Genomic DNA, 14,130 nt, shown 5'->3' on the forward strand with positions numbered 1-14,130 from the left:
TAATATATATTGTATGTTCAGATATTCATACAACACAATATTCTGTGGGCCATGAAAATTTTGTGAAAATTATAAAAAATGCGGGCACTGGCTGGCAACTTAAAAAAAAAATGCTGCATATCGGGGAAAGAGTTAAGTATATTTTTCTGTAAGTTCAACGGGATCATGTTTGCTATGTATTGATCATGCATTTGCATTTGTCTGACCTGAGACTTCTGGTGGTGTGTGAGCAATGGAGATCTGTGAGCAAAGTTTGAACTGGAAGCCAGATGAACTTGTCAGTGCAACATCTCCGAGGTCATCCTGCAACAAGGCAGGGAATAAATGGTTAATTTAGACAAATTTTGCAGCCTGATGGGAGACTCCAGCCTGAGTGTCGCACGGAAATCCGCTCCGCGATTTAGCGGCGTCTCAACCTCCGGGGAAGTGGTTTACTTTGCTTGGCTCCTGTTGAGCTTTGACTGGATGCTGGCCAGCGAGGGGAGTAAAGTTTGCCTCTCGGGTTGCTCCTGCAAACACAGCCCCGGCTTTGATTTCATACCTCCATCTAGTTAGCCCTATCGGGGAATCAAATGGAGGTGGTGGGGGTTCCGTGAGGCCTGATCTCCCGCTAAATCCCAATACCACCTTGGAAAAGGCTTGTGTCTACTAAAAGATCAGAGGCTCGCTGAGTCTTTCATTGCAGACCTTTCTGCAGAATATGTAGTGGGCATAATTCATTCTTCTCAGATTTAGGCCTTTTTACTGTTGTCCTGTCAACTCTTTGTCCAGCAGTTTTGTCAAAAGTATATATTTTTAACTTAAATTAGATCAAATGTTACATTTGTCCAAAAAAATTATAATTTTTAAGGGTCATACTTTATACTTATTTTAACCCCCAGAATGATTTTGTATTAAAGGGTTAGTTCACCCAAAAAAATATATATATGACTTTCTTCTTTCAGCCAAACACAATCGAGTTATACATTTTATATATTTTGAAGCCCAAAAAGCACATCCATCCATCCATCATAAAAGTAATTCATACGGCTCCAGAAGGTTAATAAAGGCCACTCTATGAACTTGACTCACGTACGCCCGTTACCGTAAGCCAGCCAAATATGGATATTTTCTTACAAAAACGTGTCGCTTTGCTTCAGAAGGGCTTTATTAACCCCCTGGAGTCGTATGGATTACAAGTTTTATGATGGATGCACTTTTTTGGGCTTCAAAATCTCAGTTACTCTTCACTCCCATTATAAAGCTTGGAAGAGCCTGGATATTTTTGGGTGAATTTCCCTTTATGAAAACGAAACCTACTTGTTGACTCTTATGGGAGTTTTTTTTTGCATCATCACAATATTTACATGATAATTAAGTACATTCTCGGTCAATACTATAATGCAAAACTCTAGCTCGCATTATTGTATATAATACATTCATATAAATTTACAATGAATATATTAAATGATAACTAAAAATATGTGTATTGAAGTATATTTTTAAGTTAGAAAATACTTTAAAAAAAATGCAAATTCATTTTCATAGGTGTTTTCCCCAGTATTTTGAATTAACCACTGCATTGTGTATTTGTAAACTTACAAAGTGTATTATCCATACACTTACAGTGCAATCATGAGAATGTAATGAAAATCAGCAATGAAAATAATGCCAAAAATGAAAAATCAAAACTATTCAGACTTATAATGATAATGAAGGATGTGGAAGAATATGAACCTGGAGGGAAAATGTGCTCAATCTACATTAATATAAATGAAAAAAATGCATTATGGTCTAGAAATGTTATTTTGGGTTCAAATATGACCTTTTTTTAAATCAGATTTGTCCATCAAGATAATTTACTAAGAAGATAATTGAGCATTAATCATTTCACTATTCTCTCCTCATTTTGGTTTCAAGAATTAAATGCATTTCCAGTCAACAGAAGAGGAGAGAAATAGGGAATGAGTGTTAGAGTCCCTCCCACTAAGCTCCCCCGGGTCTGAGGCTCATTGACACATCAGCACAAGGCGATGTGAGGAGAAAGAGACTGACTAGCTGACAGACTGCACAGTAGGTGAGTTTGGAGACACAATGGAGAGGACTATGCAGCGAGCAGTGAGCTGCTATCAGAACAGAATGACCACATCAGCAGCGCTCAGCCCACCATGAAAGACCACTGCGGACCACCTTTTCAGAGGCCGGATCCTGAATGCTTATCCGTGTGTCTCTTACCAGATGAGTCCTACCAGAAGCTGGCCGTGGAGACCATGGAGGAGCTAGACTGGTGCCTGGACCAGCTGGAGACCATCCAGACGTACCGCTCCGTCAGTGACATGGCCTCCAACAAGGTGAGATGACCCCTTCTCTTCAAAACTCCTGAGCACGTGTGCTTGTGCTCGAGTCGATGCAAATTTGAAATAATGCTAACTTTCTTTGTGTTGGAAAAGTACTTTTTGATGCCTTCCACGTTTTAGTATTTCAAAGCCCATCTATATAAATAAGACCCTCTTGTGGTATTCTGCAAATTCTCCTGAAGTAACTTTAATGATGGTCTATCTACAGTCTTGGCAGTCTGAAAAGTTTATCTTATTTCCATAGTGCACCAGTATTGGTTAGTCACAGCTTTGAATCCTGGATTTTTTTTTTTAGCGCTGATACATGGATAGAGTATGCGGTTGTTCATGAACAGTCATGTCTAGAGGTTAATACCGGGAACGTCACTGATGATGAGTTGTTGACGTGGGATCTTGAGATGTTGTCGCAAAACATTTTTACTGAACTTGAGTGATTGCCTGATTGTTTCCCAAAGAATTTCATAAGAAACACTCAAATAATGTGTATTAACTGTAATAGCCTATAGTTTATATCCAGTTTGTTGTCTTGGCGAAAGGCTTTTGGCCCAATCGGCTGTTATTTTATTTTAAACGCATGAATTCAACTCTGTAAGTGTGGTTATGGATTCAGTGGGTTTACTGGAATCAGTGTTGAAAGGAAATTGTTGAAACGCTCATTACTTAGAGTGACAAACCAAATGATTGAAGCAGTTTTTTTCATGCAGGCATTATTTGAGGGCTGCCACTGGCACTGGCCTCTTTTTCACTTGTGACCTCATTGCTTTGTTTACCCTGATACCTAATCAGATCTAGATATAGAGCATAGAGGACGCACATTATCTCACTGACATTGAAGCATTCCAGACTGTATTATACTGCATTTTATCACATGTATATATGTGATGAATAAATGTGTGTGTGTGTATATATATATATATATATATAACTGAAATATCCTGGAAGAAATCAGTATTGAAAATAAAGAAAATTATACAAATTTAAAACTCAAAATTAAACTGTTCAGACATATTATAATAATGAAACCGTAGAGAGAAAATGTGCTTAATCTACATTAATGTATGTAAAAAAAAAATGTAAATGTTATTTAATATGTAACCTTAAAATATAGTTTATATAATAAAGATTTTAAATATATTGTTACTTTTTTCTCATATTTGAACATCCCTAGGCTGAGTTAAATAAGATATAAAATTAGTTGGTGCATATAAATTTCAAAATATACAGAATAAAATACTTTACAGAATTGTATGATATTTCACTTTTTTGTTATATTCCCTACATTTGTACATTGTATATGTTATATAAAGTGAAATATATTTGAAAGTTAATATATTTAGGCTTAATTATAACATACAATGAGGACTACACAGACTGCAGATATAGGTTACACTTTATTTTAATGTGTCTCCTTTATAGTGAAATTATACATTTAAGTACTGAGTAATAGTAACTACATGTACATACTATAGGGTTAGGTTTAGGATTAGGGTTTGGTTTAGTTGCATGTAATTATGCCTAATTTATAGTTATTACTATAGTAAATACATGTAACAAGGACACATACGAGAAAAATAAAGTGTTACCCAGAAACACGTATTACCCAGAAATTGTGTATTTCAAAGTAATGTTATTGTTGGTTTATTACAATATGTATTGTGTTGAAAGTGGAAAGGCGAGACATAATGAGATCCAGCTACGTTGTGAAAGTCTTTAATTCACGTCATGAGTCTTTTTAAGTTCAGTGAGTAGTGTTTGAGTCAGTTCCACCCATGTGTGCAGTCAGAGCAAGAGTATAGCGTGGTGTCAGCGCGCCTGCACCTGAGAGGGAGGAGGGCTCGTCGTCGTCTACAGCGAGGAGGTGAATCAGTTTAGCACTTTGTCTAAGGCATTTCCTGACAGCCGTCAGAGTGAGCTCACAGGCACTGCCTCGCACATGCTCACCAGTACTGCACTGAACACCTTCACTGCAACAATGGGACTGTGCTACTCGGAGAAAAAGATCAAATTTGGTGTGCTAAAAAGTTGGAGAGAGGTGAGATTTTTGACGTTTTGTGGGATTTTGCTCTGCGGTTTAATCTTAAAAGGAACCGATTCATCCGTCTCAGTTATTGGAGATTGATTGGTTGTCCTTTTTTTTTGTATAAGATATGTTGTTATGAGAAATGAGAACTTATGAACTCAGAATTGTCTTTCATTTCTGGAAGTTTGAATATGTTTAGATGTGTGCAAAAATGTAAATAAATGAATGAAAAAAGAAATGAATTGCCAACTGTGAAAACGGGGAATAGTGTAGTAGTAGTTTGACTCTCTTAATTTTGTTTTTGCATAACGTTTCATTTTAAAACTTCACTTTTAATTATAAAGTTCAATTTATATAAGTAATTTAAACTGATAATTTGTTTAAAATTTGATTAAATATATATTTTTTTAACTATATTCGTATTTTACGAAACGTATTAAATGTTAAAAAAGTAACATTTTAATACATTTGAAGTATTATGTATAAATAATAATTATAATATATGAAAAAATTTACATTTAAATTTTTTTTTGACTTGTTGACCTCGGTTCGACAGTCTAGTTCTTTTATAATAACATCTGACGTGTACTTTCATTACATTTATGCATTTAACAGATGTTTTATCTGAAGCAACTTGTAAGATATATATTTTAGCAATTTTGCATTCCCTGGGAATTGCCCCCATGGCCCTGCCGTGGCTAACATCATGCTACAAAGTTTGAGTTTCAGAAAAAAGAGCCTGTTGCAAAACCATGTTCAAAACTTCCCAGAACAAAATATTACGGGAATGCAGCGGATGTGTCAGAAGGGTCATATTTGCTATTAAATGTGGAGGATGTGCGGGACTGATTAATAATCTACATACTACTTCTGTCTGGAGTTTTTTTCATGCAAACGCTCGGCTCTGATTATGTGAGAATTTTCTCTGATATGATTAATGCTACAGACCAAATATCATAGCATACAGTAACTGTAAAGCTATTTTGTACCATGCATGGGTATTGCATAAAAAAATATGCATATACAAATTGAAAAACCTCATTGTTAGTCTTGCAGGTTAAAAGCAGAGCATTGTGGGTTTTGTGTGTTTATGTGCATGTATCCGTCTTTGCTGCGGCAAAGGATGTGGAGTGTAAAGACAGGAGAGAGAGAGAGAGAGGGAGAGAGAGGAAGGGTGAAAGGGAGACGGAAAATAACAGAGAGAGAAACAAGACTGTATGGCCGATGCAGCAGATATCATGGAACTCTGTCTGGATTTCTCCTTATTGTTGCTGTTTATGGGAACCTGGCTGGGATGTGTAAGAGAATACAGACAGACGGATGAGTTGAGTTGAGTCAGCGCTGGGCTTTTGTTTGAGCTGAGAAGTGTTTGTGTATAACTCAAATGAAGAGAGGAGTTCAGGGTTTAGGCACGAACTGAGGACTCCATCATGCCTGAAGTCAACTACCTGCTCTCGGTGTCCTGGGGTTACATTAAGGTTTGTGGGTTATTAACCGGCGCACATTGTTTGGGAATGTACTGGTTGTTTAATATTGGAGGTCGCTCGAGTTATCTTGCACTGCTTGGACTGGCAATTGAGAAGTCCAGACATATTTATACTGTATGAGTTTAACAAGACCTGTCTTGTTTGTTTTTAGTTCAAACGGATGTTGAATCGGGAACTGACACATCTGTCTGAGATGAGTCGCTCTGGAAACCAGGTGTCCGAGTTCATCTCCAACACATTCTTAGGTGAGTCCGAGCTTTCTTTTTCTTTTCTTTTCTTTTCTTTTTCAAAGAGAGATTCACACCGTGTTTTTATGCAGAGTTTCAGACATGTGGGCTAAACTGAGAAACCAAAACATGGTGAGAAATATGGTGAAAGCCATATCTCAGATGGTGACAGATAAAAGATTGTGGATAACACTTCTCCATGAAAACACTGATAGCTAGAGATAGGACGCCTGCACCTCTGTTTTTCAAACCAGTCTGATATGGTCAGGTTATCTACGCAGCGAGAGTGTGTGTGTGAGAGAAAGGAGGGCTGAAACTGTAGTCTGCTTCAGACGCCACTGGGTCACTGTACTCCCCTAACCCTGCCGTTCAGGGCCCTACAGCCTACACACTTACTCATCAACGAGAGAGTCATCAGCGGGGAGATTTTTTAGACAAACACTCTTAATATGCAGTGTTACTGAGAGCTCACACACAGCTCACGCTCTCCTAACTGACAAACAAGAGGTGTTTAGAACGAGAAGAAAGAATGAGATTTCTCCCTCATCTCAGGAGACTCGGGTGTTTTTTTTTTTTCAAAGCATGTTTTAAGTATCAACTTTGTTTTTCTTAAAGGGCTGATGAACTGAGAAATCTAATTTTGCTTGAGCTTTTGACATATCAGAAATCATCATACTATAAGAATATCCTGTAAGTTTCAGAACTGAAAACTTCCTTGTTAGTCCAATAAAAGCTTTTATTGACACCAGGCACAGCGAACGACAGGTTTTTCAAAGTGGGGATGGGGGATCTATGACGTCAAAGGGTATCAAACACTGCCTCCGCAGAAGAAGATCAACGGCTACTTACCTGTTTAGCCCCGCCCACCGATTCACGCATTACATAATATGCGAAACTGTTATCCAATCATAGCAGGGGGCGTTTACTTCCAAGTCTTCAATGCGACACGCCCATAAAAAACGAGCGTTTCAGGAGCTAGGCTCAAAACCAGGGTAGTAGAAAATAGACCATTACTTATTCATTTTGATGTTTTTGAATGTAAAAACCAAGCAAACGTCATAAGTTGACCTCAGACAACAATTTTTTTTTTTTTTTTACGCCAGTTCATGACCCCTTTAAAAGATCTCAGTAGGAATTGGCATTAGACACAAGTAGGCTACTATAAATTGGATGGGTACCAGCATACACTGAAAAATATATGTACTTTGGACCAACTTAAATACTTTCTATTAGAACATTTATTAGTATTTGGCTCGTTTCAAGCCTTAAATTGGCATTTAATATTAATCAAAATACTCTCTGGTGTCAAGCAAAAATACTATTTAAACAAAACTGTTTCTGTTTTGTTTTCCTATTGGAGTGTTATTTGTTATTTGCTGACAAACTGAACAAAACAGGTTTAATCCATAAACCGTTGTTTTAGATTTGACCAATATAACAATACACTTATGTAACCACTAAGAGTTTGGCTGCCAGCTTCTCCAATAAGACCATGGCTTTGCTGATCCAGCTTTACAGTCCCAGCGTCAAACCAGCAAACATTCTGGTCTAAATGGATATTTTCTACGAACACTTAGCTGTTGCATGAACTGTTGAACTTGTAGGTGGCTTGTACTAATATCAAACTTTTTTTGGCGACTTGAACTCACTCAATGAGTCTGAAAAGTCCTGGCTGCTGTTGTGAATTGAGTGTGCGAGTGCTGAAATGAACAATCTCATGAGTAACAGGCCGAAACCTCTCCCCCTGTAGATAAACAGAATGAGCTGGAGATCCCTTCGCCCACTTCGAAATCGCGGGAGAGGAAGAGGAGGCAGCAGCAGCTCATGAATCAGATCAGCGGGGTGAGGAAGGTCACGCATGGCCCTGGTCTACCCGCCAGCAGCAGTACGGCCCGGTTCGGCGTAAAAACAGATTTGGAGGACTTGCTCTCTAAGGTATAGTTGTACGGTACAGACCACCTGTTGCATGGAAATCGTGCGATTTTGTCGAGTTGGTACCGTAATTGAACGAATCTGTGCCTTATGTAGGACCTGGAGAACATCAACAAGTGGGGTCTGAACATCTTCAGCGTTTCAGAGCACTCTCACCAACGGCCTCTGACATGCATCATGTACGCCATCCTTCAGGTTAGTACATTTTTAAAAAAGCTCATCTCACAAGTGAATAGATGCGTTTTTAAAAAATGTAACTAAAGCATGTTCTTTTCACGTAGGAGAGAGATTTAATGAAGACATTCAAGATCCCAGTGGACACCTTTGTGACATACATGATGACCCTTGAAGACCACTACCACGCAGACGTGGCCTATCACAACAGTCTCCACGCGGCTGATGTGGCGCAGTCCACACACATCCTGCTGTCCACACCCGCACTAGAGGTGAGGAACTCGAACAAGTAGCCAGTCAGAGCTGTTTGTCTTTAATCTTCCTTATGTGTGAACCCTCTAAACTCTAATCAGCCTGCGTGTTTTGTCTGCAGCTGGTTTTTCGCTTTGTCTTCTCTTAGTGCAAAATAAAACGTGAAAAGATAAAGCTGTCTTTTATCTACAAAAATATTTTGTTTTATTAAAGGTCAGAGGCAAACAAAGTCAAAGCTGAATCTGTTTCAACTTGCTGAGTTTGTGTTACGATGCATAAACTGCATGCAACACACAATACTTGAGGAAAGTTGATCCGCGTCATGTAACACAGTCCTCTCGCCGTTTTTATTCACAGGCAGTCTTTACAGACCTGGAGATCCTGGCCGCTATCTTTGCCGCAGCCATCCATGACGTGGACCACCCAGGGGTCTCAAACCAGTTCCTAATTAATACCAGTGAGTGTGTTTGATCTACTCCTCCCTTTACATATTGAAGACTATGCGTGCTTATGAGTCGAAACTGCTGCAGTTATTGCAACTCAAACCATATGGAAGAGCAAAGCCTCAATGTTATGACTGTTTCATGTCTCTCATAAACACCATGCCTCTCTTTACGGCAGACTCCGAGCTGGCGCTCATGTACAATGATGAGTCTGTTCTCGAGAACCATCACCTAGCGGTTGGTTTCAAGCTCTTGCAAGGGGAAAACTGTGATATCTTCCAAAACCTCTCCAAGAAACAGCGGCAGTCTCTCAGGAAAATGGTCATTGACGTGGTAGGCAGGTTTCAATATTTTATTAATATATTAAATGCAAGTATTTGAACTTGAAAGTGCTTATTTCTGTAGTTAGGTAATGCTTTAGCTAATGTTAACTAATAGGACCTTGTTGTAAAGTGTTATCCACCAAACATGCACTGTGAAAAAAAAAAGTTGCTTTTTAAGTATAATCAACATGGATGTTTAAGTCATTTCAACTTAAATTACATTAAAGTGACTTAAAAAAATAATGAGTTGAATCTTGTATAACTTAAAGTTGAAAATTGCTTAACTTATTTTGATGAGTTAAAGCATGGTAAAAACATATGTGTATAACTTATTGATCCTAAAATGTTTTACAGTGTAGGCCCAATCATTTAAAATGTAGTTTAAAGTAAAACTTTTAATTTAAGTTTTTTACCCTCACACAAAACTCTCACTCGCACAGATTCCTATTGAAATGACTTGGCCTACAAAAATGCGTTGAACAATAGTAAGTCTCCCAACTAACTACGTCTCCATCTCTCTCAATAGGTACTAGCGACAGACATGTCCAAGCACATGAGCTTACTGGCTGACTTGAAGACAATGGTCGAGACCAAGAAGGTGACGAGTTCAGGAGTGTTGTTGCTCGACAACTATACGGACAGAATACAGGTGAGCCTTGGCTTATGCGTCCTCAATAACAACATTCAGTTCCCTGCTTCCTCGATATCATTCAACATCATGTCTCACTATGTGCACAGGTCTTACGAAATATGGTTCACTGTGCCGATCTCAGCAATCCCACCAAGCCATTGGATCTGTACCGGCAATGGACGGACCGCATTATGGAAGAGTTTTTCCAGCAGGGCGACCGAGAGAGAGAGCGAGGCATGGAGATCAGCCCGATGTGTGACAAACACACCGCTTCAGTGGAGAAGTCTCAGGTGGGCATCCATCGCCTCTCCAAGTCATTCCTCGTGGAAAAAGAACTACACTTTAGCACACTTTTAAAAAGAGCACTTATTATGGAAATTATATACTTAAGTGTGAACTGAGTGTTATTTACAATTAAATTTATATTAAGTTCAATTAGTGAACGTAAGAGTGCTTTTTTGACCCACTTAAGTAGGCTTACATTTTTATAGGCCTGTGTGCTTTCATAGTTGTGATAGTTTTATAGTCAAGCACTTTGCATGTGCTTTATGTTAAATGTTATGTTGTTTATCGATGTTAGTCAACACTTTAAAATAAGTGTACTTTACAGCATGACAACAGATTATTAAACTAAAAAGCACTTTAAAGTAAAACTTTATTTGACATTATTACAAAGTGGACTTTTAAAAGTGTACTTATGTGTGTTAAGAAACTCTTTTAAGTACACTTATTGGTCTTTTATTTCTTAATTATATTATCTGCAGATTTGTTTTTGTTTTTAAAATATACTTTGAAGATTTGAAATACTGTACACTACAAGTGGGCATTCAATACAATTAAGTGCATTTCTTTTGGTCAAGTCTAGACATTTCTAGAAGGGACTTATCATGTGTTTGTTTTCCTTTTAGGTCGGTTTCATTGACTACATCGTGCACCCGCTATGGGAGACTTGGGCGGACCTGGTGCATCCAGATGCGCAGGATATCTTGGACACTTTAGAAGAGAACAGGAACTGGTACCACAGCATGATACCACAGAGTCCCTCCCCTCCCTTTTTCGAAACAGGAACTGACGGTGGAGATAAGTTTCAGTTCGAGTTGGAGGACGAGGAAGGAGCCAAGCAGGATACAGAGAACCTCTTAGAGACAGACAGTGTAGAGACTGTGACGCGTTCTCCTTCATCTGCCGAGACGTAGCACCTCACTACATGTTGGCCGTATTTGATGACAGAGTAAAGTGGAGCAAGGTTATTCTCCCGCTACCTGAGAATCCCACTGAGGACCACTGTGTATTGGGACTCTGCTGTTGTTACAGAGCCTAAAATGGGAAGCGAGCGAACATCCTACGTAATATAGTTTTCACAGAATTTGCAAGAATCAATCCAGTCAAGTTGGACATTGGCAAAAGTGGACGCACGGGCATACCGAAAGTGCCATGACCTGGATTTTCTTAATCAGACGCTACTTTCTGATCCGAATGTTGGAGTGGAGTGGGTTTCTGTGAAGGAGAAATGCTGACCCTTATATAAGAGGGTTGTAGTTTGTACTACATCAAAAGTACTTTTTTTTGTAAAAAAAAACAAAAAAACAAAGACTACATTTTTGTACTTTTGTGACTTTTTTGGTGTCACATCGAACTACACTTTCGAAAATGTCAAAAGTGAGGAATGTCGTCATGGCGAAAACAAAAGCACGTAATTCCCCAGTCCTGTATTGGGAACGCAGTCTTCCTAAATTTTAGAGAACAGAATAATCTATTTCTTTTGCCAGCATACTTTATCTTTATTTAATACAAAACCTTTGTACTTTGTAACACACAGTTTCTCTTTTAAAAGGCGTTCTTATAAAGCGATTCCTCTGGTACAACTAATGATGTTTTATGTCGAATTAAGTTTAAAAAAAAAAAAGTATCCAAAGAGTCCAGTATTTTAGTGGTTACTCTTAAGGAATGTCCTGGGCTGGATATAAATTAAGCTCTTTTGACTGTATTAGTGGCAATTATGTTGATTACCACAGAATGTATATATTATTATTATTATTTTACTTGTATTGTATTTCCATTGCAAGAGCCATTATAAGTACAATAAGGAACTACTTATTGATGTTTTTTTTTTACTGTTGGATAGTCTGAATTGAATTGATGGTCAAAAATGATTTTTTCTTTGGTAACTGACATCATCCCACAGATGCTGTTGATCGAGCTGCACTAGTATTGAACCCAGATCATTCCTTTTAAACCACTTTAATAGAGGAAACAAACATCCGACATTGAACCGATTTATAACTGTTTTTTGTATGTACTATATATTTAAAAATGACCTCTTTGTGTCTGTAAATGTCACTAAGATACTTTTATGTCAAGAAACAAAAGAGACTTCAGATTTAACATTAAAAATGTCAACTCTTATACGTTTCATTTCTTAGAATCTAAGCTGTTAATATTCACGGAAAACAAAGTCAACAATAAACCTCAATTACACAATCGCTGATGTCAAACAATGTGGTTCCTCCTGAATGTTCTTACTGGTCAGGAACGGAAGTGGTGAACGTGAACGCACGTCATTCTGATTGAGATTAGCCATCAACAAGTATCTTTTTTTTCCCCTAACAAGATGTATACTATTTGCTTCTGCTTACCTTTTGTGTTAATACATTTTTTTTCTTCTTCTTTTTTGAAAATCAATGGAGGACTACATTTTGCCACAGTTCAACTGACGTCATTTGCCCGAATTGAAATTACGGTTACAGTATGAAGCTATAACTTGTCTTTTCTACTCATGTTTGTCATTGTGAAGCGGTTAATGAACAAGCACACTGTGGAACAACTGCGATTTCACTGGTGGAATCACTGTTATATCCATTATTATTATATTTATTATTATTATATTATCGTTTTTAGTATTAAACCTCTGTTAAAGTTGTGTTGCACAATTCTTATTTGTCAAAAGAGAGAGATTAAACAAAGAAAGAAATGAAAACGTTTTGGTCTGTAAGTGCTGTAATTCTTTTGCATGCTCCATATCTATCTATAGGGGCAGACGGCCTAGAATTGTACTGAACCAAACTGGAAAATGTGTCACTGTAACATACACATAATATAAACCATATAGCTACAAGAAAAAAATTGTGCTCACACTTTATATTAGGTGTCTCTAACTACTATTAATTTAAAAAAAGTTAGGTACAATCATCAGAGGATGGTTATGAAGGAAGCATTTTATTAACAAACCAAAAGTAAAGAAGGTAATACACTGAACTGCAACCTGAGGAGGGTTAAAATACACCAAATAATGGGAGGTCTCGTCAATCAACTAATGACAACAAATGAAAAGCAGGAACAAGGAACAAAGGCAATGGGTACAGGAACAAAACCACAACAAAGCATCCACGTAACAACAATGTACTTATCGTGTTCATGTTGTATTGTGAAACACTTTTGCTGCTATGGAGGTGGGATACGGGTAAGTTACGGGTCAGGTTTGGTGGTATATGTGAAGGTTTAAGGGTGGGTTAAGGTGTAAGGGAAGGGTCAACAGTGTCATTTTAATCCAGAAATGATTTACAGTTGTAATTTCATGCAGGTATTTTTAAATTTAAGTACAATGTAAAAACATGTATTTGCACAATAAGTGCATTCAAATGTTTAATTTAAACGTGATATAAAGTGGGACCAAATTTGTTATATAAAAACAGTATGCAATTATACATGAGACAATTTTGCTTTAGCCACCTAGTTTGGCTGTGAGATGTGTGGTTGAGTCATCAGACTGTCTGCTAAGTAAATATCAGAGGTGGACAAAGTACACAACTTCCTTACTTGAGTAAAAGTACAGATGGTCAAATATTACTCCGTTACAAGTAAATGTTGTAAAGACCGAAGTACTCGTACTCAGAGTACAGAAGTACTCGTTTTTAAAAGTACTTAAGTATAAAAGTAAATGTCAATGCATAGTTTTATTATTGTTGCATGTAATACTTACAGTACCCTATTCCTCTGAATCTATCCCTGCCTACCAACCCTCATATGAATATCAAATTTATTTCTAGAACACAGTTCCAGTCGTGGGATTGAATAAGTCACTCAATAACGCCCACAATGGTTTCGGACACCCAAATGACTGTTACCAGTTTTTTGGCTTTTAGTATGAATATGTTAGCCTTACTGTTATCTATAAGATACTGTGCTCCAAAACAATGACAAAAGCATTTAGAAGACAAAAACCAACGTTGAAAATGAAAATCAGGTTGATGTCAGAATCCAATGTCAGATTGACATTAATCTCCAATGTTGGACAGACGTTGTATT

General features: G+C 37.6%; 2 protein-coding genes across 5 annotated transcripts in view; both read left to right on the forward strand.

The window, feature by feature from the left end:
• The window catches only part of LOC306999211 (3',5'-cyclic-AMP phosphodiesterase 4B-like), a 49,892-nt gene extending 47,914 nt beyond the window's left edge, over positions 1–1,978 (forward strand). The window contains exon 8 of the mRNA XM_079613728.1: positions 1,900–1,978. Coding sequence (XP_079469854.1) covers positions 1,900–1,940 — 41 coding nt within the window. The 3' untranslated portion in view covers positions 1,941–1,978. The remainder of the gene's footprint in view (positions 1–1,899) is intronic.
• Positions 1,927–12,796, forward strand: LOC306999210 (3',5'-cyclic-AMP phosphodiesterase 4B-like). 4 transcript variants are annotated; one of them, XM_079613726.1, is made up of 11 exons: positions 1,927–2,056; positions 2,218–2,330; positions 5,995–6,088; positions 7,821–8,005; positions 8,099–8,197; positions 8,284–8,448; positions 8,786–8,885; positions 9,050–9,204; positions 9,721–9,843; positions 9,933–10,115; positions 10,734–12,796. In XM_079613726.1, exons 2-11 carry the CDS (start codon positions 2,250–2,252, stop codon positions 11,019–11,021), a joined length of 1,473 nt encoding a protein of 490 aa, XP_079469852.1. In that variant the 5' UTR covers positions 1,927–2,056; positions 2,218–2,249; the 3' UTR covers positions 11,022–12,796. The 4 variants fall into 4 exon arrangements, with proteins under 4 accessions (XP_079469852.1, XP_079469850.1, XP_079469851.1 ...); XM_079613724.1 differs by having other exon boundaries at positions 2,002–2,330; XM_079613725.1 differs by lacking the exons at positions 1,927–2,056; positions 2,218–2,330 and adding an exon at positions 4,096–4,368.
• The last annotated feature ends 1,334 nt before the right edge of the window (positions 12,797–14,130 follow it).

The sequence above is a fragment of the Phoxinus phoxinus genome, assembly GCF_949152265.1.
Source record: "Phoxinus phoxinus genome assembly, chromosome: 5".
In the NCBI taxonomy this organism is placed as follows: Eukaryota; Metazoa; Chordata; class Actinopteri; order Cypriniformes; family Leuciscidae; genus Phoxinus; species Phoxinus phoxinus.

Bases quoted from the DNA above. Each gene is read 5' to 3' on its own strand.
- LOC306999210 (XM_079613724.1), top strand. From the start codon at position 2,148: ATGAAAGACCACTGCGGACCACCTTTTCAGAGGCCGGATCCTGAATGC. The intron at 9,844-9,932 runs GTGAGCCTTGGC...CTATGTGCACAG, and splicing joins ACTATACGGACAGAATACAG to GTCTTACGAAATATGGTTCA. The intron at 10,116-10,733 runs GTGGGCATCCAT...TTTTCCTTTTAG, and splicing joins CTTCAGTGGAGAAGTCTCAG to GTCGGTTTCATTGACTACAT.